The sequence below is a fragment of the Arvicanthis niloticus genome, chromosome 18, assembly GCF_011762505.2.
Source record: "Arvicanthis niloticus isolate mArvNil1 chromosome 18, mArvNil1.pat.X, whole genome shotgun sequence".
In the NCBI taxonomy this organism is placed as follows: Eukaryota; Metazoa; Chordata; class Mammalia; order Rodentia; family Muridae; genus Arvicanthis; species Arvicanthis niloticus.
Window position 1 is genome coordinate 14036705 of NC_047675.1, and position 26927 is coordinate 14063631.

The 26927-nt window shown below is 47.5% G+C and overlaps 1 protein-coding gene across 3 annotated transcripts in view; it reads right to left on the bottom strand.

Annotated features, from left to right (window-relative positions):
- Nucleotides 1-26927, bottom strand: part of Abcc12 (ATP binding cassette subfamily C member 12) — a 76485-nt gene that overhangs the window by 43329 nt on the left and 6229 nt on the right. For all 3 annotated transcript variants that reach the window (XR_013104805.1, XM_034522586.2, XM_076915556.1), the window contains exons 2-10: nt 22133-22301; nt 20358-20513; nt 17310-17457; nt 16793-17029; nt 14895-15068; nt 14328-14475; nt 9941-10089; nt 7443-7550; nt 5231-5509 (exon numbers count right to left, since the gene is read on the bottom strand). Coding sequence is in view for 2 of the 3 variants with exons in the window: in XM_034522586.2 (XP_034378477.1) it covers nt 5231-5509; nt 7443-7550; nt 9941-10089; nt 14328-14475; nt 14895-15068; nt 16793-17029; nt 17310-17457; nt 20358-20513; nt 22133-22251 (1518 nt within the window). In the remaining variant the exon portion in view is untranslated. The remainder of the gene's footprint in view (nt 1-5230; nt 5510-7442; nt 7551-9940; nt 10090-14327; nt 14476-14894; nt 15069-16792; nt 17030-17309; nt 17458-20357; nt 20514-22132; nt 22302-26927) is intronic.

Genomic DNA, 26927 nt, shown 5'->3' on the forward strand with positions numbered 1-26927 from the left:
GGGTCGTCACCACTCCTTTGGATGCAGAACGACCCCAGCGCGCTGAAACAATAAACTCCTCTTGCTTTTGCATCGATGTCCTGCTTTGCGTGGTTCACTCAGGTGGTCCCCAGTAGCTAAGTCTCATCAGAGTCTTTCAGATGACCACATTAAAAGGTCCCAGGCCCATGGACCCATGAACAGCACTCATCACAAGTGGTATTGAATAAGAGCTGAAAGAGGGGCTGGAGAGATGGCTCAGTGGTTAAGAGCACTGACTGTTCTTCCAGAAGTCCTGAGTTCAATTCCCAGCAACCACATGGCAGCTCTCAACTACCTGTAATGGGATCAGATGCCTTCTTCTAACATGTCTGAAGAGAGAAACAATGTGCTCACATACATAAAATAATTCTTAAAAAAAAAAAGAAAAGAAAAGAAAAGAAAAAAGAGCTGAAAGAGGTAAGGCAGGGTCACACAAGCCTCTGGGGTAACTGATAAGTTTGTCTGCTTCTGTGTTTAAGCAGAGGCTGCATATGGAGCATTCTAGAACATTTGCAAGTGGCCCTGATTCAACCCTGTAGAAAAAGATGCATTTGTTATGGGGTCAACTACAGCTCCTTTCCAACCCAAAGCTAGCCAAAGCTAGATTAAATAAATCTGCTCATTACCTCCTGCCATACCTAGCACAAGGGTTGCTGTCTGTCAGCAGTAACTTCTTTGGCCCATCTTTATGGAATGCCACACATCATGCTAGGCACTGGAAACAAACCACGGTCAGGACTGATGGAGTCACTGCCCTATGGAACCCACAGTGTCGATGCTGCCAGTGTGTGGAGCTGATTTTTTGAAGCACAATCACACTTCAAAATGACAGGCCCAGCTATGGATCCTCAGTGTGGGCCAGCTTCATAGAGGCTCCCTGTACGCCTCCCTTGAGTCGTGGCTATTCCTTTGGGCCAAGCAAGAGCCTCCTAGGCCCGTTCTTTTCAGAATAAATCCCAGGAGGCCTTCATCTTCTGGGCAGCTCATTATTTATTTGCTCATTCACCAAACATTATTAAGAACCTAGCACCGGGCATAGGCTCTGGGCTAAGGGCATAACTCTGAGTAACATTCCTGCCTTCCCCCTCCCCCCATCTCATCCTGGAGGACAGCATTTAATGGAATCGTGGAGCTAAATTTGGAGAAATTTGGATGGCCTGAATTTAGAACTTTTAAGGGTGACACGTAAGCCAGCCATGATTTTTTCAAGGGAAAAGAGGGCAATGGTTGCTAATGGCAGTTGAAGCTTACCATGAGCTGAGTGTTTTGTATGCGGTTTCTCTATTCTCACAAACGCCTTGTGAAGTGGACACTATTATAAAAAATCCATGCAGCAGGCAAAGAGACTCTTCAGGAGCTAAGGCAGTGTGCCTGAAGTAAAGTAGCTGCTAAGTGGCTTGGACCTGGAACGGAACTATTTCACAAAATGCTTACTGTGCCTTTGACGCACAAATCCAGGCATTACCACTCACTGAAGATAGGATAGAGCAAAGCAAGCAGATGGCTAAAGTGTAGTTTCCTTACATAACAGTTTCCTGAGCTTGTCTGAAGAAATTAGGGTGCAGGCCCAGAGGTAGGAGAGACTAACAGGTAAGCAGTGATTTTACAGAGCAGGGTACAACTGAGGCCTGAGGTCAGCTGCACTCGGCTCACCAAACATTAGATGCCTAGGTGCCGTCTTCAGGGACTATGAGGCAGATGGTTTCATTAGCTGCCGCAGGGCCAGTGTTTGCCTATGGAGCATTGACCACTTCGGCTATCAAGCCTCTCCTTCTGCAGTGTTAGCATGGGGGAAAGCGAGCAACAAGAAGGGAGATTACATTACAAGGCAGAGATTAATGCTGAGCCTGCTGCAGCTATATCAACAGTATCTTAGGTATGCTCACCACATTCCCAGTGCAACAAGATGTAGACAGAAGGAGCAAGAAGAAGCCAAGGGCTAAAGTCACAGCTTTATCCAATGGTTCTGCAGCCCTCCCTCTTGAGGGAAGGAAGGACCATGGCGCCTGGCTGGCTGGTGAGCGCCCACCCACCCCCACATACACATTCACTTTGCTAGACTGGTTTTTAAAATTGCATTGTGTTGTGCAAAAGCAGTATTTCGTGCTGCTTAGACACGAGACGGAGGCATAGACGTAGAGGGGAGGGAGCAGAGCACAGACTGGAGGCGGAGGCGTGAAGATGATAAGCTCCTGAATAGCCTGGACTTCATGGTGAGACGCTGTCTTCAAACAACATACAGAGTTGGATGCCATATGCCTGCGGTCTTTCTCCACTTGCTGGCTATGTGACCCAGCCCTTGTTATTTAGCTACCCTGTGCCTCAGTTCCCTCAGTCATAAAATGGGGTAACTTAAAAAAAAAGTGTGTGATGGGTAAATTACTGTCTTGTTTAACATTCTGTTGTGAAATTAGGAAAAAAAAAGTCTCAAAAAACACCATTAAATCTAATCAGTTTGAGTCACATGAATTGGACCACCCATTTAAGGCTACGACTGTAACTGGTAAGGGCTCGGGGGTAGGGACTCACATAATGCTCAAAATACTTTGGATTCTACCTCCAGCATCTTTGGAAAACAAAATTCTAACTAGAGCAGTAGGTGTAGTGACCCACATCTATAATCCAGCACAGGCAGGCTGAGGCAGGAGGATGACTAGTTCAAGACCAGCCTTAAGTTACACAGTAACGCTACTTTTCAACAGCAAAATGAAACAAAACTACAGTGGTTCTAGAGGCATGGAAAATCAATCCCAATGGAAGCCGTCTTCTTTAAGCTTGAGGAGGATGCTGACACGCTCGTGCCATTATTATAAAGCTGGACAGGGAAGACAGAAGAGCTGATTGGAGACATCCCAGCATCACCTCCAGCTCAAACTGCATTTTATGGGGCTGGAGAAAGCCCACAGCTACAGAGAACAAGGAGGCAGGGTGGAGGCCTTCAAAAAGCACACCCCTGCTGCAATTTGGGTGCTGAATTCCCTCTAAAGGGTCATTAGTTCCTATGATAGCACTGTTAGCAAGCAGGGTTGACTTTTAGGAGAAGACACTCTATAGGGGTGTTTAGGTCGTTGCAGCCATGCCTTCAAAGGGACTATGGAGCCTCCATCTTTTTATTCTGTTTCCTGGCACATGATGTAAGTGATTTGTTTCACTACCCATCCCAAACCATGACTGACCCCCTTCACTAGAAGCCCACAGCCTCATCTTTACCTGTATCCAAAACTCAGTCAAAATCATCTTTTCTCTCCTTCTCCCTCTCTCCCTCTTTCATCTCCCTCCCTCCCTCCATCTCTCTCCCTCTTCCTCCCTCCCTCCCTCTGTCTCCTTCTCCCTCCTCTCCCTCCCTCCCTCCCTTCCTTCCCTCCCTCTCTTTCTCTCCTCCCTCTCCCCTCCCCTCTCTCCTCTCCTGCCCTCTCCCCTCTCCTCCCCTCTCCCCTCTCTCCTCCCCTCTCTCTCCCCTCTCTCCCCTCTCTCCCCTCTCTCCCCTCTCTCCCCCCTCTCCTCCCCTCTCCTCCCCTCTCCTCCCTCCCCTCTCCCCTCTCCTCCCCTCTCCTCCCCTCTCCTCCCCTCTCCTCCCCTCTCCTCCCCTCTCCTCCCCTCTCCTCCCCTCTCCTCCTCCCCTCTCCCCCCCCTCCCCCCCTCTCCCCCCCTCTCCCCTCCTCTCCCCCCTCTCCCCCCCTCTCCCCTCTCCCCTCTCCCCTCTCCTCCCCTCTCCCCTCTCCCCTCTCCCCTCTCCCCTCTCCTCCCCTCTCCCCTCTCCTCCCCTCTCCCCTCTCTCCCCTCTCCTCCCCTCTCCCCTCTCCTCCCCTCTCCCATCTCTCCCCTCTTCCCTCTTCCCTCTCCCCTCTCCTCCCTTCCTCCCCTCCTCCCCTCCTCCCCTCTCCCCTCTCCTCCCTTCCTCCCCTCCTCCCCTCCCTCCCCTCCTCCCCTCTCTCCCCTCTCCTCCCCTCTTCCCCCTCTCTCCCCTCTCCCCTCTCCCCCTCTTCCCTCTCCCCTCTCCTCCCTCCCTCCTCTCCTCCCTTCCTCCCCTCTCTCCCCTTTCCCCTCTCCCCTCTCCCCTCTCCCCTCTTCCCTCTCCCCTCTCCTTCCCTCCTCCCCTCCTCCCCCTCTCCCCTCTTCCCCTCCTCCCCCCTCCCCTCTCCCCTCCCCTCTCCCCTCCCCCTCCTCCCCTCTCTTCCCCTCTCCCCATCCCCTCTCTTCCCCTCTCCCCTATTCTCCCCTCTCCCCTATCCTCCCCTCTCTTCCCCTCTCCCCTATCCTTCCCTCTCCCCTATCCTCCCCTCTCTCCCCTATCCTCCCCTCTCCCCTATCCTCCCCTCTCTCCCCTCTCCCCTCTCCCCTCTCCTCCCCTCTCCTCCCATCCTCCCCTCTCTCCCCTCTCTGCCCCCTCTCCCCTCTCTCCCCTCTCTCCTCTCCCCTTCTCTCCCCTCTCCCCTCTCCCCTCTCCCATCTCCCCTCCTCTCCCATCTCCCCTCCCCTCTCTCCCCTCTCCCTCTCCCCCTCCCCTCTCCCCTCTCCTCTCTCCTTCTTCCTTCTCCCTCTTCCTCCTCCCTCTCCCTCCTCCCTCTCCCTCCTCCCTCTCCATCTCCCTCTCCCTGTCCCTCTCCCCTCCCCCTCTCCCTCTCCCTCTCTTCCCTCTCCTCCCTCTCCCTTTCCCTCTCCCTTTCCCTCCTCTCCCTCTCCCCTCCCCCTCCCCCTCCCCCTCCCCCTCTCCCTCTCCCTCTCCCTCTCCCCTTCCCTTTCCCTCTCCTGCTCTCTCCCTTTCCCACTTCCTCTCTTCTCCTTCTCCTTCTCCTTCTCCCTCTCCTCTCCTTCTCTCTTTCCTCTTACCCCTCTCCCTCCCTCTTTCCTCTCTCTCCCCGTTACACAGTCCCCCTTGTGTAAGCCAGAGTAGAGTGTTTCCCCTCAATCACTCCTCATCTCATTTTTTTTTAATATGAAGTCTCACATTGAACCTGGCCTGGCTATACTGACCAGCAAGTCCCAAGGATCCCCATGTCTCTGTCTACCCGGTGCTAGGAATATGGGTATGCATGGCTGTACCTGGTTTTTTATGTAGGTGCTGGAGCTCTAAACTCAAGTCCTCAGGTTTGTATGGCAAGTACTTCATCAAGGAGCCATCTCCCCGGATTCCCAGACCTTGGCTCTTCATAGATTAATTGACTCAGATATTTCACTATCGAAATCCAAAGCTGACTGATACACTCACCTTTCTCACCACAAAGCTGATGTTGTGTAGCACTGACTTGGGGCTGCCACTTTGCCTCTCCGGGCTAGCAACTCCCTGATCTGATGGACTTTGCTCACTGTATAGCTCTGGCCTCTGTTTCTTGAAAATGTGCCTTTTCTGACCTTGTGCCTTCGGTCGGTCACTTTTCCTGTTGATTTCTTGTTCCCATGTCAGGGTGGCATTTGCTAAAAGCAAGATAGTATCTGGGTCTTCTGGTTGGGTGATGTAGGATGGGGGACTTTTAGCTATGAGAATTTTCTAAGATTAAAGAGACAACAGTAAATGGGCAGGTGTCATCCATTTGCAAAAATCCTCCCAAAATATCTAATGACCCCCAAATTAGAATCTTGGTATTTCTACCTAAGACAACCAGGACTGACCAGAAGTTATTCCCCCAGGAGCGCTGCAACAGAAATAGTCCATGGATTCAAACTATCCAGGACAGGCATCTTTTAACCCTGAGGCCTATGTGTGTTGCCCACACTGGAGAATGCTGATCCTGCTATGGGTTCATCCTCAAGCCTCTGCCCATGGGGGATGGCCTTCACTACATGACAGACACATATGAAAACAAGGTCCATTTGTTCAGTCTCTTTGTCCTCTTCCCCATTCAGTTCAAGAAAACACTTGCAAGTTACTAAATGGTACCTGTCAGACCATCGGGGTACATAGTAAAAAATGCACACATAAACAAGCATAGCTCCTGAGCTTGAAAAGACTGTCTGTGAGGAGAGGCCATGCACAGATCGGTGCAGTGTAGTATGACAAGGACACGACATTGTAGTGGTCAGAGAAAATATGATTCCACTTCCTTGAAGTCTATGTGTGTGGTACCTGAGCTGAGTCTGTACAGGCAAAGAAGAGGGAGAGGAGAGAGCAGGAGAATGAGAGTCGAGACCTCATCGTGGCAGACAGGGAAGCACACAAAGCATGGTCTAGTCGGTTGGCACAGTATGAAGTAAGCCATCTGGGATTGCTGAACCATAGAGCTCAAGGTAGAAATGGGATGGGAAACCAGAGTGGAGAAACCGACGGGCCAGTGACAGGGGCTCAGATGCAGTCCTGGGGGAGACAGGGGTTTATAGGTGCTGGTCGGGTGTGTGTTGGCAGGCAGGCCAATACTTTAACAGCTCTTTGGGAACTGAATGTAGTAATGATTGGAGGACAGTTTTGGAAAAGAAGGACTGGTCTATAAATCATGCTGAGTTCAGCAGACATGAGATGGAGACTTCAGTGAAGATGATGGCACCGTGTGGAGGTTGGGGATTCAAGACATAGTACCCTTCTCTGAATCCAAAGGACCTGTATTTGTTTTCTAGTACAGGAATATACAGAGTAAATGAGGGACTGTTGATCTGTGTGCCTCTAAGAGGCAACAGTGTACCTTCCAGTCCTGGCTTACAGGAGTGCCTCTCCCTATTGAGAGGACAGTGACTGGAGTCTTCACAAGGCTTAGAAACAAGAAAACAGGGGCAGGAACCCAGGGTGCTTGAGATGACTCCAGATTTCACAGATAACCAAGCTGCCATTCTGTGGTCAAGAACGCCCTACCCCTTTTCCTCCCTGGACCTCAAACCCATCAAATGCCATGCTTGCAACTCACTTATGTGTATATAGCTTACTAGGGCATCTGGTTCTGTGCCAGAACAAGAGCTCCTAAGGATGAACTCTCCTCTCCTCTCCTCTCCTCTCCTCTCCTCTCCTCTCCTCTCCTCTCCTCTCCTCTCCTCTCCCCTCCCCTCCCCTCTCCTCTCCTCCCCTCTCCTTTCCTCTCCTCTTTTCATTTCTAACATGCCTCCAATTGTCTTTGGTGGGCAGCATGGCTAGATGACAACCCTGAGGCGGCGCATGGCCCTGCACTCACCACAGGGCACACCACCAGGGGCTGAGTCAGTGCAGAGCCAGTTGCACTGCTGAAGAAAATGTGAATCACACCTTGGATGGGTTGTGGGGGTTAGGATCACGCCCTCTATCAATAAAGACTCTGCCACGTTTCCCCTCCAGAGCATCTCCTGCAAAACCTTGACCGTTCATTCTCTCCTCTGCACACTAACTCTTCCACCCATCGTCATGTCGAGGCCGCAGGCGGGACCCCACCCCCAGAAGATCTGAGCACCATCCCCCTTTCCAAGCATCACCCGCCCACCCCGAAAGCGAGGTCTCTTCCCTACTCACCCAGCACTACTTATACCTTCATTCTCCTTAGAGAGACACTGGCTTCGGCCACTGCTTTGACCGAGAAAGGCAAGATTGCAATTGAAAACTTCATTACATTAAACATGGCAATCACACTAAATGCCTGGAGGAGGAAACAGAGGATGGAGAGTTTAGGACTGCAAGTTGCTTTAGCTCCAAGCTGCTCTATCCAAGGGGGGAGGGGACGTCACGGGGGAGGGGGGGAGTAACATAAGAAACAGTAGAACAGTTGGGTTTCCCAGAGGAATGCTTTGTCATTTCATGGCTCAGAAACCATGGGTCGGCAAACTGGGAGCAGTGGCTTTTTAATCTATTTTGTTTTGGGAATCTTCACAAAAACGTTGGGAAACATCCACCTGAGACTATCTCCCAAGTGGACAGCTTCATACATATCTATCCATACTGTGTCCTTACTCAAACCAAGACTGCTCATACAAAGCCCTGTCCAGATCTGACTAACCCACTTTCATCCAGGCCAGTCAGAGGCATCTGATCCTCTGGGACCACAGCATCTTTCTCCAGAGTCGGCTGACTGTAGGGGCTTCCCCACTGAGCTTTAACCAGTATCCTTGGATATTGGAGCACCTCAGTGAAGACAAACTTTCTTCTTTCGGCTAGTGCCCTGGGGGCATGACTTCATCTCTCAAGCACCATCTTCTCCCACATCTGACTTCATCTAGCAGCCTCTTTCTACCCCACTTAAGAAATTCATAACACAGCTTCCTCCAGGAAATCCCAGGTGATTTTGTCTGCTGCTGAGCAGGCCCTGTGGACACATTCCAGGTTTGAGCTGATTCTACATTGCTAAGAGGATAGCAACGAATGCTTCCGTCTCATCTCTAAATCCAAAAGTACCACCTTGGCGCAAACAACAAAAACAAGACAAACTGGATCTTCCGGTGGACCTGGAAGCCAATCTCAGGATGCTATGACCCTAGCAGAGAAAGGAAACCAAAAGGATTCTGAACCGGGAGATTTGTTTTGGATCTTGCTTTCTCCTAAACTATCATGTCAGAAAAATTAACGTCATTTGGTTTTTCCTTTCTTTGATGTAAGAGAACTAGAGGGTAGGTGCGTGTGTGTTTATCTAGCTAATATTCTCTCACTGGCAGGAGGGCAACAAAGTCTTGGTTCCCTGCACGTGCGTGTGTGTGTGTGTGTGTGTGTGTGTGTGTGTGTGTGTGTAGGGGGACCATCAAAAGCAGTCACAATAACAGAGCAGAGTTCTGCTCAGGCAGGACACCATTGCCACTCATTCTGGCTTTGGGCTCGTGACCAAGTCCAAAGCCTTACAGTGAGAGTAAAACGGGCCCGAAGAGCCTGAAATGACACACACACAAAAATAACGTGGGTATTGATGGGATTAGGAGAGGATGGCTAAGCAGAAGCTCCTGCTTCTCCTCATGACTCCCCACCCAACCCTGACATCCTTGCTTGGGGGGTGCTCTGTTTCCTCTAAGAACTTAGCTATACTTGATCCTTTGTCCTACCCCACCTGCCCCACACACAGTCCTCCCTTGCTTCTGCTGACTCTCCTCCAGCTACTTGTCCTGCAGATGCTTGGTTTACTATCTTAGCTGTGCTTTCCTCAGTTAAACCCAAGAGCCGTTTCCCCTCTAGCTCAGCGTCCTTTTATCTTTGAATGTTCTGTTCCCTTGTCAAAAGCCATCATGCTTTACATTCATCCCACCCACCCACCCCCCTCAGAGGCTTCAGCCCACACCCATGTGACCTGGCTGAAAGCAGGTAACGTAGAGCATGTAAGGGCTTCCCAGATCCCCACCTTCACCCCAACACACAATTCCTAGGGCTTTATGCAAAACTACTCACTCATGCCCTCTTCCCAGCTACACTGACAGGAACTACTACCAGGCTGCTGATTGACAATGAAAGCAAAAGCCAGGAATGGCCAAAGGCTGGTGACAGGTCATAGCTGGGAAATAGGAGGGTCAAGAATTAAACATAATAAGCCCAGCTCTCAAGCTTGGAAGAACCCTGACTCTGATCCCTTTGATTTCTCCCTACCAGAGAACAATCTAGAGCTCCCCTGTTTGTAGCACACATCACAAGAGGAAAAACAGCCAAGCAGACACTGCTCTCTCCTGTACACCTTGCCCGCAAACCTGTGGCCCCTCCCACCACCCATTCACCACTCTTAACAGCCATCTCTGCCTTGCATGGACAGAGTAAGAACAGTGGGTGGATTCTCCTGAGCTTGGCCCAAACACTCATATGCAAACTGGATCAGAGTCTGGGTTATGACTCAGTGGTACAATGCTTACCCAGAATGGACAAGGCCCAGGGCTCAACCTCTAGCACTGAACAGCTAAATTTAAATCTAATTAATTAATCCAATGAAACGTCCTGGCATCATTTAGTATTCTGCAACTGGGGGTTTCTAATGCCAGGCACAAGAGAGATGGAAAGGGGCTTCTCACCAGGGGCTCACCGAGGATAGGGTGCAAACGTGGCCTGGTTAGAGGCAACTCTTACCACAGGGGCAGTGAGCTTGCGTTTCAGGAAAATGTGGCAGGTGAAAGTAGACACAATGGCTATGGTAGACACAATGGGAGCCAGGGCTGAGTTCCCACTCTGGACATATCCAGCCTTTTCCAGTAATTTTTTTTCTCTCTTTCTTATGTCTGCAAAAGAGAAGACAATCGGGGAGTGATCTTATTTTGCAGGCCAAACCTGAGCCTTAAGAAATGCTCCCGGGCTGGGGAAAAGGCTCAGTAGTTAAAATGTTTGCTACACAATTGCAAGGACTAGAATTTGGGCCCCCAGAACCCACATAAAAGCTGGGCAGAAGGGGCCATTGACTATAATTCTGGCACGCAGAAGGCAGAGCAGGACATTCTGGGGCAAGCTGGTTAGCTGGACTAGCCAGAATCAGCGAGTCCCAGGTTCAGTGAAAGACCCTGCCTCAATGGACTTGGTGAAGAGTGATCAATGAAGGTGCCACCAAATGTCACCTGCAGGCCTCCACATGCTAGCACTCATTCATATACAAGCATGTATACATCCTGCATATCACACATGCATACTTACTCAAAGAGAAAGAAAAATGTTCTGGTTTGAATGTGAATGGCCTCCATCGGCTCATATGTTTGAATGCTTTGTCCTTAGTTAGTGGAACTGTTTGAGAAGGATTAGGAGGTGTGGCCTTGTTGGAGTGGATGTGGCCTTACTGGAGAGAATGTGTCACTGGAGTTGGCTTTGAGGTTTCCAATGCCACTCCCAGTCTAGCCCATCCCCTCCCTGCTGTCTACAGATAAGGATGTAAACTCTCAGCTACTGATCCAGCACCATACCTGCCTGCCTACCACCATACTCCCTGCCATGCCGATCATGGAAAAACCCTTTGAAACTGTAAAAAGCAAGTTCCCAATTAAATATTTCTCCCAAGAGTTTCCTTGGTCATAATGTGTGTTCATAGCAATAGAATAGTTGATAATACAAAAGAAAATATATGAATTGTTTCTGCCTGATTCTTCTCCAAATGAGGGTGAAATGAAACATATTGGTACCCCAGGGCATGAACTTAGCTAGCTCCTAGCTGATGGTTTCCAAGGTCCCTCCCAGCCCTGATATTCTATAGATTGAGTCTCACATCAGATGCTACAGGAATTAGACAAGGATTCTTTCAACATGACACAAATGAGCACAGTGAGACCAGAACAAGACTGCAGAGCATAACAGAATGGAAAGGCCCATGTGTGCCCAGGGAGCCTCCTGTGACTGGACCTCAACTGCCCAGACTCTGATTGAACTGTTACGTGCTAGCTCCCTACATTGAAAAGAACGTTTATAAGCAACTTGGAGCCTCAGGTATATATGGAAGCATGGGGACATTCAAACCTGGCCCCTGCCAGGTGTCCAGGAACAGACACAAAACTTGAAGAGAACGCCTCCTCTTCACAAGTCTGCTCCCTGATGTTTGTAGTGACCAGCTTAGTTCCGGCCTCTTGTGAAAAAGCACTTTCACATGGGCACTATGGCAGCACAGAGCTCTTAGAAGATTTCACATTCTAACTACTGTGACAAGGAGAAGACAGTACCGTGTCCTCTCAACAGAACAGAACCTGCTCAGTGGGGGCACTGTTTTCCTTTTAAGTGTTGGATCCAGGGCTCTGCTCTCCAGGTGCCTTTCTTCTAAAGAATCCACACTTTTGCGCCTACTGGGAGGATTTCCCCTTAAGCCTTCACTCCCAAGCTTCCCTCAGGTCCTCTATGGTACTCTCCCAATTTGCCTAGCAGAATGGTCAATCATATGTCCAGTCATTTGGGTTTTTAGTTTGGTGTCTACTAAATAACAGGTGCTGTACCAGCAAGCAGGGTCCCATCCCTCTCCCAGTGAGGAAAATAGGCAATAAGGAAAAACAGAAATAAATGCCTGCAATATCACCAACTTGGGAGGTAGTGGAGGCAAAAGAATCTTGGCTTGGAGGCCAGCATGGGCTTCACAGCTGGCTCCAGGCTAGCCCGAAATACAGTTGCCAAAGAAAAACAGTAACAATGATAATAAAAACTGAGTAAGATGATTTCAAATTGTGTCTGGTGATCAGAAAGAAATAACCAGAGCTAAGGAATAGGAGAACACTGGTGTGACTGGGTATGGAACACTGGTCCAGGTAGCCTCCTGAAGTCAGGAGTGGGAAGGGGACCCAAGATCAACACAAAGTCAAAGTGAATGTCTCACAGAGGGCCAGTCAGTATGAGGATTCTGAAGCATGAAGGAGCACAGGATGTTGCTCTGGACACAAACGCAGGTCCTGATGACTGGAGTAAAGTGAGTGAGCAGAGGTTATTGGAAAACGAAGTCACCAGAGGTCAGAGCTACTGAGCCAAATGAAAGAATGTGGACCTCACTAGAAAGATCTAAATTTGAGTGATCCAAGCGAGATAAGAGACCACTGAGGGGTTTCTAGCAGGGGAGGGGCATCAGCTGCTTCTGCTTCTTCTGCTTCTTCTGCTTCTTCTGCTTCTTCTGCTTCTGCTTCTGCTTCTGCTTCTGCTTCTGCTTCTGCTTCTGCTTCTGCTTCTGCTTCTGCTTCTGCTTCTGCTGCTGCTGCTGCTGCTGCTGCTGCTGCTGCTGCTTCTGCTTCTGCTTCTGCTTCTGCTTCTGCTTCTGCTTCTGCTTCTGCTTCTGCTTCTGCTTCTTCTGCTTCTGCTTCTGCTTCTGCTTCTGCTTCTGCTTCTGCTTCTGCTTCTGCTTCTGCTTCTGCATAGTCTCTGCGAGGAAACTGGCTTGGACCAGAGTGGCAGTGGAATGGAGAGAAGCGTATGGGTTCTGGCAAAGTCTGGAGCCAGCAAACGTAGGGCTGTTTCCAAGCTTAGCCCTGCCACACTACCCTAGCCTTTAGGGCAAACCCTTTCCTAGCCATTTGTGTAGCTCCCGAGGTCTGCAAATAGTAGAAAATTGATCTGTAGTCACTAGACCAAAACTGACCTCAACTACACTGAGCTGGTTCAAGCTGAACTAAGCCCAGTGGAATCAGAATTGAATGAAATTAAATTGTATTGAGTTAAGTTCAGAGTATGAAGGAAATATTTCTATATTCTTAAAGAAGTCCCATTGGATTGTTGATGTCCCAGATAGGGGTGAAGGAGGACACAGGTTTTCTCCTGTTTTAGGGACAAGGTTTGGTTGTCTGGCATTAGCTTTGTTTTGGAAGATTTTGTTTTGTTTTGTGTTTTGTTTTTAGGGTTTTTGTTTTTGTTTTTTGGAGTTGAGGAATAATGTCTCACTATACAGCCCAAGCTGCTACAAACCTTGAAATCCTCCTGCCTCAGATCCTGACCACTGGAAGTACAGACAGCACATGGGCTGAGGCAGGTTCTCTAGAGCCAGTCTGAGACACAAACACAGCTTCACCCCAAATTTGTGCCGATGCATAAGTATGAGGGTGTGACTCTGGTCCTTGAGTGACCACCACCCCTGAGGCTACATCAGCAATTCTGTAAATGTCTCTGCAATTAGGATTTACATCTAGAGTTGATTGAAACAGGCTTTTAATATCACCTCAAAAAAAAAAAAACCAAAAACCAAAAATCAACTACAAATGCATTCTCATGTCAGCTCAAGAAACATTGGGTCTGTGGGCCATATAAGTCCAATAAAGCCAGTGGGAGCAAGGAGGAGAGAGATCTGTGATGTGTGTGTGCATGTGTGTATACATGTGAGTGTGTATGTATGTGTGGGCGTGGCTGTGTTTGTATATGTGGGTGTGTATGTGAATGTGAATTTGTACATGTCTATGTATGTATGTGTGAGTGTGTGAGTGTGTGTGTGTGTATGTGTGTGTATGTGTGTATGTGTATGAGTGTGTATGTGTATGAGTGTGTATGTGAGTGTGTGTATGTGTGAGTGTGTGTGCATGTGTGAGCGTGTATATGTGAGTGAGTGTGCGTGTGAATATGTGTGTATATGTGAGTGTGTATGTGAGTGTGTGTATGTGTGAGTGTATGTGAGTGTGTGTATGTGTGAGTATGTATATGTGAGTGAGTGTGCATGTGTGAGTGTGTATATGCCTGTAAACATCTTCTAAGTCAAGGAAACAGCCTGACACAGCTCCTTTAGTGTTCCAATATGTTTGTGGATTATTTTTGTCAGGGTAAGTAGCCAACACCAGGCTCCCTGTGCCCCAGAAAAGGTGAAAACATATGCCACTCACCCTTGGGTTCATTACAACAGATGCCTGGGTCTATTACAATACCGCTACAATCCTTGGAGAAAATTCTTTGACCTACAGAGCGCCTTAGGAGGCCCCTCAACACCCCGCCCCCGCTGCATTGCCTGGCCCCCGCAGAACTTCAAGAACCTCTTAAAGGAGTACACTCCGCCCATGTAAGTGCTTTGCAAAGCAGCTGCTCATCTTACCGTGAATGGTGTTTATAAAAGATTTCTCCCAGGCGTACATTTTAATCAGCTTGATGCAGGTCAGAAACTCATTCATTGTCTGAACCCGCTTGTCTGTCACTGAAATTGCTGATCTTCGGAAAGCTGAGTTGAGTTTGGCCATAAACATCTGAAATCGAGGTACAAGCAACTGCATTCAGGGAGAACTGCTGAATTGCACTTGGCCTAAAAATCCAGGGATTGGAACACAAGCGCCAAAGTTCTAAGGGGACTTGGCTGAGAGCCTCAGTCCTTCCTCTGCATTGTGGCAACTGACTGGGCCCGAAGGAAACCAGTCAGGTGACATAATGATGCACCAAAACGCAGGGTAAGAAAGTAGGGCCTTGGCAGACTGCATTAGCACCCCTCCTCCCCCAGGGCACTCAAATTCGAGTTCTTAGAGAATGGCACTGGGCCAGCTGAAGACAGAACACCTGCATTCGTAGAGAGGGGTACGTGCTTCGGGTGCATCCCTTCCACACAATTCAGTGAACGCGTGTGTGCAGATTGCAAATGTCAAGTGTTTTGCATTGCACATCCCCAACTTACCTGGATTGGGATGAATATGAGATACACACATATCCCGACAAGAGCTGTGGACCCCAGAATAAAAAAGGCATACACCGCACAAACGACCATTAGGATCGGGATGGTGGCTGGCAAGGGACAAAACAAGGCAGCCTCAAACAAGGAATAACTATCACTTGATAGTATATTGAGTACCTAGAAAGAAAGCACATAGGTTCAGGCTTGGGACTCTTCTCACAGCTCTCTGGCAGGAGGTGGGACACATCCAGGGATCAATGTGATGAGCTGTGTGGTCTCACTCTGGCATGACCTTGGAGGGCTAGTTTCTTAGAATTGAAGATCTCAAAGATGAGAGGTGTGAAGGCTTACAGAGGTTTTTTTTGGGTAGCATGCTGAAATGTTGTTTATGTCTTTATTAACACAGTTCTGCTTTACTCAAGGCAGCAACATACCCAACTAAAAGACTACTCTTCTGATGGGCATGGTGATGATACAGGCGTGTGATCCCAGCACCTGGGAGGTTGCAACAGGAGGAGCTTGAGTTCCAAGCCAGCTTGTGATCCACAGTGAGATTCTGTCTCCAGATCATCAAAAAAGGAAATGGAAGCAGAGGAGAGGGAGGAAGGGGGGAGAGGGAGGAGGGGGAGGAAAGGGAGAAAGGGGAGGAGGGGAAGGAGGGGGAGGAGGGGGAAGAAGGAGGAAAGCTCCCTTTCCCCTTTGTGCAAAGACTGTGGCCATGTGACTGTGGGATTGAAAGTAACATAGAAGGAGATCTGAGGAGAATGTTTAAGGAGAGCAGAGCTCAAACGTAGGGAGACACATTATTTTTGTTTTTCTCTCCCTCTTCCTTCTGACTTTCCAAAAAGGGTTAGGGTGGTTGGATCTCTTACAATTGTCCTGAATCATTAGGAAAGATGTGCGGTACTGGAGGGAATGTTGAAGGAAGGGAAGGCTCTCAAAGCCACCCTCCCCCAAGCCATCTTCCAAACTCCTTTTAGATAAAGTGAGATCAATTCTTCTTCTTTGCTATTTTTTTTTTTAAAGAAAACAGAGTCTTATGTATCCCAGGCTGACCTCAGATTTGCTAGTGTAGCCAAGGATGAGCTTGAATTCCATCCTCCTGCCTCTATACCCTAAGTGCTGGAGTGTGCAGGCAGGAACCATCACACCTGGTTCACGTGGTGCTGGGGCCGGCACCCGGGGCTCTGTACATGTTAGGTGAGCGCTCGGTTAACTGAGCTCCGCCCCCAGCTCTTGTCTCCTTCCACACAGGGTCTACTCATAATTGGCATAAGATGAACAGAGTTGAAGGAGCTACTGGGAAAGAGAAGCAAGTCTTTTCACTAAATTCCGGGAGGTGGTGGCAAGGATTTTATTACTAAAGATTAGAGTTTTAGACAATATCAGTTCTGAAGTACAACACACATGATTTATATACTATTGGAATCTTACACAACTGGAGTTTTCTTCCAGAAGGGAACAAGATCTCACTACATAGCCTAGGCTAGCCTCAATTTTTCTATTGCTTCTCCCTCCATCCCCTGAGTATTGGGACTACAGGCGCACACTACATTCAGCTTGCCCATCTGTTTTACTAAATAGTGTGTTCAATATCTATAGTGTGCTCTTTACTGTCTTAGTGCCCTCACCGGTACTCAAAGGGATCGAATGATATGATACTACCCTCTAGCCCTGTGCCAGCTTTTCAAATTCCGCAGCTCAGATGTGAGCCCTCCTCTGTCTGACTTCCTCTTGTGTGGTCTTGAGTCTCCATTACCTCCCTCAATGGGATTTGCTCACATCCGGCTAGGATGTGGACAGCGAAAAGGAGGTGGGCACTTCGTTCAGGACGCACAGCCCACACACTCACAGAAACAGGACCGACTTTTCAAACGTGAGCTCCTCCGAGCCCTGCTTACCTCGCCTGCAGAAATGTGAGTTAATGTCTTGAAGGACAGCAGGTTTTCGAAGATTAGTGTGGAGAGGGCCACCTTCAGCCGGATCGCTGTGCGGTAATTTATGGCCCAAGCAAGGGCCCAAAAGAGGACTTTGGTGAACTCGGTGGCAAAAAGGGCCAGACACAAGCAGATGCCGATCCCGATGTGTCCGGAGGAGATGCTGGTGATGTGCTGGAGGATTTGGTGGATGAGAACTGTCTGTAAAACAGTGCAGTGGGAGAAGGGAGCACCGCTGGGTGGAGCCCCACCCAGGAGGCCCCGGATGACAGCAAGCTGACTTTATAGGCAGACTTTCTCATTAATTTCAGCTGTGGTGGCTGCACTTGAGAAGAATTGGCTTTTTGGAAATTCACCCCCAAGGAACACAGAGATAAAGACAATGAACTAAAGCCACTGATTCGTAGAGAAAAGTGACTAATGACATAGTTTGCCCAGCTGGAGACCTAGGAGACTATTTGGAAGAGCCAACCCTACTCACCGGCCCTAAGGCTGCCATGACGATGCACAGAATGTTGGCGACAACATCCATCATAACGCGGGTCCTCTGGAATTTCCAGACTACGCGGCCCAGAGAGGCCCGCTCAGGCCCTACCCTTTCTATTTCTTCATCCCAAAGGATTTGGAATCTGCAATGAAAGAAAAGGGGAGGGGAAAAGGTACAGACAGCCCATATCGCCAATCAGCTGGAACTGCTTCGGTGGCCAAGCTGTTGCAAAGGTGCATGGCACAGCCCTCGACCCAGTAATTGATGCCTTTGGGAAAAGCAGCGTTTTCTCTGTCTTCTTCCTTGAGGCAAGTAAATAGTGGGGTGTGGGGAGGTGATATCCAGCCAGAGCTATTGATAATATCTGTACTTGGCACCTCCCAAGTCTTTGTCTCCTCGGCCTCTGGCTACAATACCCATAATTATATGAAGATTGGGAGCAAAAGCCAGTTAGAAGTCCTCCTTGGAGGGAAAAACTGCCTGTCCTTTAGCAAGGTATGGTGGGATGTGCCTATATATTAAGCCCTTTGGAGGCTGAGGCAAGAGGATTTCAAGTTTTAAGCCGGAGGAGGCTATATAGCAAGACTTTGTCTCAAAGAATCAACAACAAACGGCTGTCTGTTTCAAAGATTTGAAAGGAGTCCAGCATAACAGGTCTATGGCACATGAAACAAAGGATGCCAGGAGGGAAGGCTGAGCAGATTCTCATGGGACTTCAAGGATCTCAGGAAGGCACTTAGATGCTGCGGTGTTCTAAGTGCAAGGAAAACAACTGTGGATCTTTAGGTCAATGTGATGACATGACTTGCACATCTGAAAGATTACTTCGTGGCTGTAAGCACGATTGGCTCTAAGGCAAAAGCGGAGTATCATACAGGATGCGAGAGGCATCAGGCCAGAGGCACAGCGCTGGCAAGTTAAGAGGAGATTCAAGGACAGGTGGCCAGTGGGTGACAACAGGACTTGTTGGATTAGATGCGGGCGGGAAGGAGAATGAGGACCAACTGTAGAGTCCAGTTTCCAAGTCTTAGCAACTGTGAGAATGGGGTTAACAGAGACTTAGGAAAAGAGGAAAAGTGTATCATGAGGTTTGGCCTGAGGGTCCAGAATGCAACTGTAAGCTCTTGCCTATGTATGTGCAGCTATGGGTTCAACACACAAACACCGAAAATCCTACATTCATACAAACCCGATGAGACACCCTGCACTCTAGATATTGAAACTTGTGAGGCATCCAACTGCTGCTGACGCTGGGCCTGTGGAATTCAGATCCCAGAAGAGAGGCCTGGGGCTGAGCTGGGCATGCCATTGAACAGCCAGCATTTATTTGGTACTTAATCTCCTGGCCTGAAGGAAAGCAGATGAGAGCAGAGGACAGCATGAGAGAAGATAATTTAAATCAATGTGGGGAAGGAGACAAGTTTTCAAAAATCCTAACGAAAAACACTGGCCAGAAAGCTCGAAGAAAAATCTAGCACCCCACAGACCCTGATCTAGCCCCTCAAAGCTCCCTGGAAACCTTCTCAAGACTGTAGGTAAATTAACAATAGCTGGGATTTCTTCAGAGCAGGGGTAAGGGCTAGGGCAATTCTGCTCCCAGAATTACCTGAGAGACCACAACTTGCACTCAGTCTCTTGAGTATACATTCCGGCATATGTCCTACTTTGGACCATGTGGTCAAAGTTAGGGCAACCTCCAGGAAAAAGAAAGATGGCAGCTTTGAGGACCTTCCCTTGGTCAAGACATTAGAGGTCCTCAGAAGCCATTCAGTGCAACTATTAGGAAGAACCAAGCTCGGGGCTGTTGAGATGCCTGCCGTCAAGAGCACTTGTTGCTCTTGCAAGAGGACTCAGGTCTGATTCTCAGCAACCATGTGGCAGCTCACAACCGTTTGTAGCGCCACTTCCAGGTGACCTGCCACCTTCTTCTGACCTCCTCCAGCAGCAAGTGTATGCATGATGTTCACACACATGCAGGTGATGCACTCATGCACATTAAAAGCAATGAATGAATGAGGCTGATGTCTGTGTGCAGATGTGAATAAGTCTATGCATTTTCAACTGGAAAGAGCAAGGTGTCAGCCACACGGTGTGTTCAGTTTTTAAAAATATTTATTTATTTAATGTATATGGGTGTTCTGTTTGCATGTATAGCTACACACCAGAAGAGGGAATTAGATCCCATTCAGCTCTAGACAGTTGTGAGCCACCATGTGGGTGTTGGGAATTGAACTCAGGACCTCTGGAAGAGCAATCAGTGCTCTTAACCACTGAGCCGTCTCTCTAGCCCCATGTTCTATGTTTTAACCTTAACATAAAATGCATAGCCTGAACTTAAGAAGACAAAGACTGATTAATCTCTCTGAGTTACTAGGCCAGCCTGGTCTACATAGTGGGTCCTAGGCCAGCCAGGACTACAGAGCAAGAGCCTGTCTCGCAAAAAAGGGGGAAAAAAGGAAAGAAAGAAAAGGAGGCATCTCTCTTCACACAATGACACAACGGTTGCAGGGATTAGGAGAGATCAGGCAGGCTCACCAACATGTTAATGGTGTTGGCCTCTGGTAGAGGAATAGAAGCATGGTGGGGAATCGCTCTACTGCTTAAACATTACTAAACTACATCAATTAGATGGGAGCAATTGTATACTTTTACAAGTTAAAGTTGGCAAATATGGGCAGTTTGCAATATGGACATACAGTGGTGATATTTAAAAAATAAACAAACAGAAATGATCACCTAGAGCTGCGTGTAGCAACCCAGGTGGGTCCCAAACAACACAGAGTAAAGCAAGTCCCCAACCACCTATCAACAGTGGTGCTCCTACAGCCCCTTCCCCAGCCTCACATTGTAGTCTTCTATGTTAGCACATGCCCCAGAGATGGGGCCAAGAAATGCCTTCAGGTCAAGCCACATCTCAGTGAGCAGCCACTGAGAAAAAAGGGTCAGTAGTTCCCATGGGTGTCGGTTTCCACAGGCGGAAGGAGGTGAAGAGACTCACAGGACCCCTTGCTCACAATGCCACTCCCCTGGTGACCCTGGTACCTCTTGGCGTTGACATCAGACGAGTCGTAAGGAGATAGTGGGGGCAGGGTGTCCACAGTCAGCGTGTGCTTGTAACTTTGAATCATCACAGGTGTGAGCCAGGAAAACGTGGCGAAGGACAGTAGCCCGGCGTCATCCACAGGATTGGACGCCAACCTAGAGCAAATTATACTCTCAGGTTCCTGGATGTGGGGCTCCCCGCCCTCATATCCTGGCTCTAATTTGTAATCACAACTACATATGGAACCTGGGGCTTGGGTTCACTAGCTCTTCAGGTAGTTCTCCGTCGAGCTTACCCCAGCTCAGCAGAGCAGATGGTGAATGTTCAGGAAATACAAAGGTCAGCTGTTAAACACAGCCAATACTCAAAACTGAGTAACATACATTTAATTAACCATATTGTCCTAAATCAAAGGTATTCATACTCAAAACTTAGCACTTTCTAATTATTTTACTATTTTTTGGTTATAATCCTTACTACTTCCATTGGACTATATTTCAAAAAACCAAAATGTTGCATGGATTTGCATGTCATCCTACATGGGTCCCAATTTTTAACAAACTCACTGTTGAAGTGTGCACTTACATCACTGTCCCTGTCCTCTCAGGGAGTTCCTCACATTTGTTAGCCACCTTTGTGGGGGAAATACCCAGGAGCGGGGGGTTACTGTACATCTGTCCTTCTTCACCTTCAGTGGTCATGTCCATAGCAAGGATATGGTACTTACACCATAAAAATTGAAAAATATGTGGAGTAAATATGGTCAAACTGGAGTGTGTGAGTATGTATGAGTGTGTGTGTGTGAGAAACGGTGTGTGTTTGAGTAAATATGAGTGTGTATGTGTGATTGTGTGAATTTGTGTATGTGTGAGTGTGTGTGAGTGTGTATGTGTGTGTGTGTGATAGAGAAAGAGAGACAGAGACAGACAAACAGGGACAGAGAAACTGTTGAAAATAAATAAAAATTGAGGCATACTATAAGCTCAAGAGATGCCACTTGACCTTTTGTTACTCAGCAAAGGCAGTATTTTCTGGTGCTGTGGCTAATAATATATAAAATAATAAATACACTGAACTGTTGAGCATATGTGCTTGAACCCTCAGAAGCACATGCATCTTGCACAGCAGATGCCCGTGCAAACTGGTCAAGGCCATATGAGTTACCCAAACCATCTCGGCCCAGATTGCTTTATTTTACTAGTTACCTGTAAAATTGTAAGCTAGGAAAAAAAAGTCATTGCTTTCTTTCAGCTGATAACTGGTGAGGCAGTTTGTTAAAAAAAAAAAATAAAGGCTGGCTGCTGAACTGCAGGCAAGTGCTTTAACTACTCTCCAGTTGCCTCCCCACCGGCTAAAGATGCATGCCACCAGAACTTTCAGAGTGGTTGTGACAAATAAAGAAGCTGGACATGATGACACACACCTGGAATCTTAGCGGTTGGGTGGCTGAGGCAGCAGGATCTTGAGTTCCAGGCCACTCTGGCCTACAAAGCAAGACTCTTCCATCTCATAAATAAATAAATAAATAAATAAATAAATAAATAAATAAATAAATAAATATTTATAAGTGCTGTGAACAGTCCGAGCACAGGAAAGGCTCCCATAACATGAGGTGGTATCTCACCAACCACAGGAAGAAGAAGGAAGTTAGCAATCCATAAACGAATGGACAGATGGCTAAAAGGACAGACATAAGGAGCAGCACGTGGCACGCAGAGGCTGGACCATCCATGGGGGCCCTGCCCTGCACACCTCAGTTCTCCTCCTGGCTCACCTTGCTCGGGGTCGCACTGGGATCATGGTTTTCAGGCTGGGATCATATCTCTCAGCAAAGGATCTCCGATGGCCTCTGCGATCCAGGTCTGAGATGAGGTACGGGCCTTCCCCCACCATCTTGATGGTGTTCTGGAGCCCTAGACTCTTGGCTTTGGGACACTTTCACTCTGCAATCAAAGATAAAGATGGCCCCCTGAGAGATGAAGACATTGGGGGTAGAGCCAAAAGCCATTGTTTCTGCCAGGCCCGTTTGCTTGCTTTGAGCCCTCGGACCTGGTTTTGGACCTGACCCACTAGTCTCAATATCTAAGAAGGACTGTGGCCAGATGCCACCAAAATCCTTTAACCTGTATTTTGAGACACCTTCTACCCCAACCCAAGTTGAGTAATCACATCTCATTTCTCTCCTGTTGTCTGGAAGCCATAAAATCTCCTGGGAGATTTCTTTGAGGGTCAACCCGTGGGCAACGCTGGTTCTCAGCCTAGCAAGACAGCCTCGGGAAAGATGGGTTCACTTTCTGGGTGTGGGTGAATTCTGTTATACATTTACACCTTTATTTGTCTAGCTCCTTCAAGAGCTTATCCATCCATGTGCCCTCCACCTGGATACCCAGGGGTGCACAAAAAAACTTCCACAAGAACACCCACAGGACCAGCCACATTGGAACAAGTTCATGTTATAATTGATTCTGTGGCCAATGCCCCCAGTAAAAACCTGTAACCCAGACGGGGAGAACACAGTCTGTCTGCCTACAGATCAACTGCCCCATTTGTGGAGAGTGCTGCACAGGCTTTTCATATCCTTTGGTCCAGTCCTTTTCTGAGCCCTAGCTTTGTACTAGCCTTGAGTTCCCATGACATTCCTCTCCCCAGACACAAGAAAGAAATGCCCCTTTATAGCTAATTATATTATATTAAATATATTATAGCTAATATAGCTATGTTGAACTGGCTTCTATCCATCTTAAACAGAGGCGGTGCCCATATTGTTACTTAAACACAGGGCTCAAATTTAGTGATTTCTCTCTGGAAGTTCTCACTGTTAAAAAGCAATTCTCATTAAAGGTGTCTGGTAAATGACTGATAAACCACAGGATAGCCCAAGCTGGAAGTGTCCCTCCGATGGACTCTTTTACAAATCCCTCACTATCGTGAAGAGAAAACTGAGTCCAGGAAAAGGCCAAATGACCCACCTTACTCTGAGAGTGAACTGTGCAGTGCCATCTGTGGCAATCCAGACTAGGAGAAACTGAAGACTCTGTTTTCCAAGCCTCCAGTAACCTTGAAAATTTTTCTTATTTGTCCTATATTACAAGAGGTATGCCTCTGGAACAATATTCTCTCTCTCTCTCTCTCTCTCTCTCTCTCTCTCTCTCTCTCTCCCTCTCTCTCCCTCTCTCTCCCTTTCTCTCAGAAAAAAATCTGAAAACAAAAAAACCTCCTCTATTGAAACAGGAAAAATCTTTCCAAGTAAAAACTGCAACATGAAGTCAGATGGGAGAGGCACATGCTTTGTGTGCAGTAGATCTGCTCAAAATCTCTTCATTCGGTTAATGAATATTAATGACCGGAATACCACAGACACGGCGGCTCCAGAATCCTAATTCAATCAGGAGACAGAAATTTCCAAAATTGCTAAACCTTTTGCTAATACGGACCCTGCCCCCTCCACATGTCCAGTCTCACATTCCAGCCATGCTAAATGTATTACTGTCTCCTGAGCAAAGTGCCAACCCCTCCTTACTGCTGCCAGGCCTTTGTATACACAGACACACACACACACACACACACACACACACACACCTGAAGCAATCTGGTCCCTCCTTCCCTTGACCAATTTCTGCTCAGAATCGGGTTCAAATCACAACTCTCCTTTGCGGAGGACTTTTCCTTTTTAGTTAAACAGCCTGTGGGCGCCATGTCTGTCTAGTTACTGGCCATGCTTTAACACCTAGCCCCCTCCCTATACTTAATACCTGTGTGGTGCATGTGTGTTAGTTGGGATTGATAGTGAAAAGTGTCTGAGAAGTTTAAAATGGAGGGAGAGAGGGAGGGAGGGGGAGACTAAACATTAAATAGACAATCACACAAATACCTAAAAAGCAGGTAATGAGGAATGGAGAAATTAATAAACAAAACAAACAAAATGTCAGAAAAAATAGAAGATAAAAAGCAAGCCAATAGATTTAAACCAAATCCTATCACAAATTATGTTGGCTATACACAAAGTAATCATTTCAGTTTTTAAAAACAGAGATTGTCAGACAGGAAACAAGATATGCTGGCTACGAGTAACATGCTTTAACTATGAAGGTAGTGAGTGCCTGTAATCTCCGCTATTTAGAAGGCTGGGGTAGAAGGATCACAGACCAAGTTCTCCCTAACTTAGCAAAACCCTATTCAAAATAAAAGTAACACCACCAACAACAAAGGAGACATAGCTCAGTGTTAGAGCCCCTGCCTAGCATGCCCTAGAGTCAGTTCAAAGTGCCACTAAATACAAATACTTCAGCAAAGCAGCTAGAGAAGAAAAACTCCAATAAGACATAAATAGACAGAAATGCATTAGTGACTTTCAAAAAGGAAACTTTCTTAAAGCCAAAGCCTGGCCTACGACCACTACGCTGAAATCACAAACTTGTCGATCAGAAGGCATCGTTTGTAAAAAGTTAAGAAAAAGAGAAGCAATGGGCTGATGTAAATTCAGCCCTTTAACTATAAAACATTAGTATGTACCATTCATCAAAGATTTCAAAAGCCAATAATGGGTAAATACTCAATTAGGAAGGTAAACAAAAGATGCAGCTAGGCAATGGACAGAGGAGCTCATTGAACACAGGAGCCAGGTGTCGTGGCACACAGCTGCCATCCCCACACTGAGAGGACAAGTCAGGACTGAGTTTGAGGTCAGTCTGTGCCACATAGTAAGAGCCTGTCTCAAAACAACAGCAACAAAGCCTTTCAAAAACACAGAACAACATGGCTGGCCCCTACGTTGCAGAAATGTTTAAAACAATAACAATAGCTATTTCTGATTCTTCAAATAGGCAATATGATACATAATGCCTAAAGATTGTAGGCCTTTGCATAGGTAAGGAACACAGGCACTCTTACGTCCTGCTGGTTAGAATGTAAATTGTGCCAACAGGTTAAAAAAATCAATTTGGCAGTATCTGGTCAAGTTCAAGATTATCTTCTCACATGGCCAGTAATCAGGCATCCACATGGCAGATGACGTCTAGCAGATGACTCCATCTCCCCGCTTAGGCGGTTGTACAGAGTAGCCTAAATCTGGCTCTCTCTCCTGACTCTGTTAGCCTTCCTTCTCTCAAGCTTCTTGGTGTCAATCCTGAGATGCAATGCAAAACACATACGAGCAGACAACACAGAGAGGGTGAAATCGCATGAAAAAAAAAAAAAAGAAAGAAAAAAAACCACTTTGATGGCCTCTCCAAGAGCGTTTGTAGATGCTGTTCGCCATTTTCAACGTGCACAGATAATAGCTTAACAAATTATACGGCAAACACAGTGTATTAGCACTTAAAACTAAAGACAAATGGAGTAGGCCCTCATATCAACCTATTGACTAACACACACAATAAAGATGAGAGAGAGAGAGAGAGAGAGAGAGAGAGAGAGAGAGAGAACATGAGACAGTCTGAGCAAGCAAGTTAGCAAGCTTGAACCATGCTTGAGGCGTTCTCCGACTTTCTAGACAGACGTTGACAGTGTCAGGCCCCTTGAGCGAAGGGCCACAGGAAGTTTTCCCTTGTGCTTATCAGTGTCCCTCACAGACTTCTCTACCAGAAGCTCCATCTCTGTGGCCCTCTTCTAAATTTTCTGCATTCACTGCAACCTCACACTCTGGTCTTCTCAACCAAATTCGATCCTGCTGTGACGATAGGGTGAAGACAACCCCAGATCTTCCTTCTCCAGCTACGTTCTTGTTACTGAGTGATAGTCATATTGGGTTCCCTGACCAGCTATCTCCATAGCTGCTCTCTGGCCTCTGGGCCTTTCCATGTCCGCTCTCCCCTCACTATTTCCTGATAGAAGGAGAGCTTATCATGTAACGAAGACAAAAAAAAAAAAAAAAAAAAAAAAATCAAGAGTTCCAGAAGCAAGCACCAATCATTTCAAGATACAGAATTACAGAATCTAGGAACTGAGAGAACCCAGAAGCAACAGGCACAAGCACAGAGCCTCTTACATGAGAATATCCTCCTGGCCAAGGTGACATCCTTCAGCCAAGCCCTCAAGACAGCTCTCACGTTGTGTTTATGTAGGAAATGCATAACCTGATCCAAAGGGAAGCCCAGCCCGGGCACACCCACAGGAGCTCTTGAGAACCTTGGCATCATGGGAGATAAAAGAAGTAAGGAAACACTCCTGCTTAGAGGAAACCAAAGACAGGACAGCTTGAAACAGCACAGTCCCGTGTGGCATGCTGGACAAGAACAAAAAAAGGGGGGGGGGGGGACATAAATGGGACAGCTGAAGACGTTTGACTGGGCTCTACGCAGCAACATCAGGCTAAAGTCAAATGCCTCCATTTTGATCGCTGAATGATTGGAGATGCTTATCGTTTTGATGATTCTGGTTATGTAAGAATCCATAGTCTTGAAAAATTAGTATTCAGAGAGAATGCTGCAAATTGTGTGAGACTTTCAAATGTGTCAATAAGGATTGTAAAAGCCAAGCACGAGGATGCACACCTGCAGTTTTGGTACGGAGCACAGGCACGGGGCACAGGCACGGGGTCCAGGGGTCACAGACAGCACTAATAAATAATG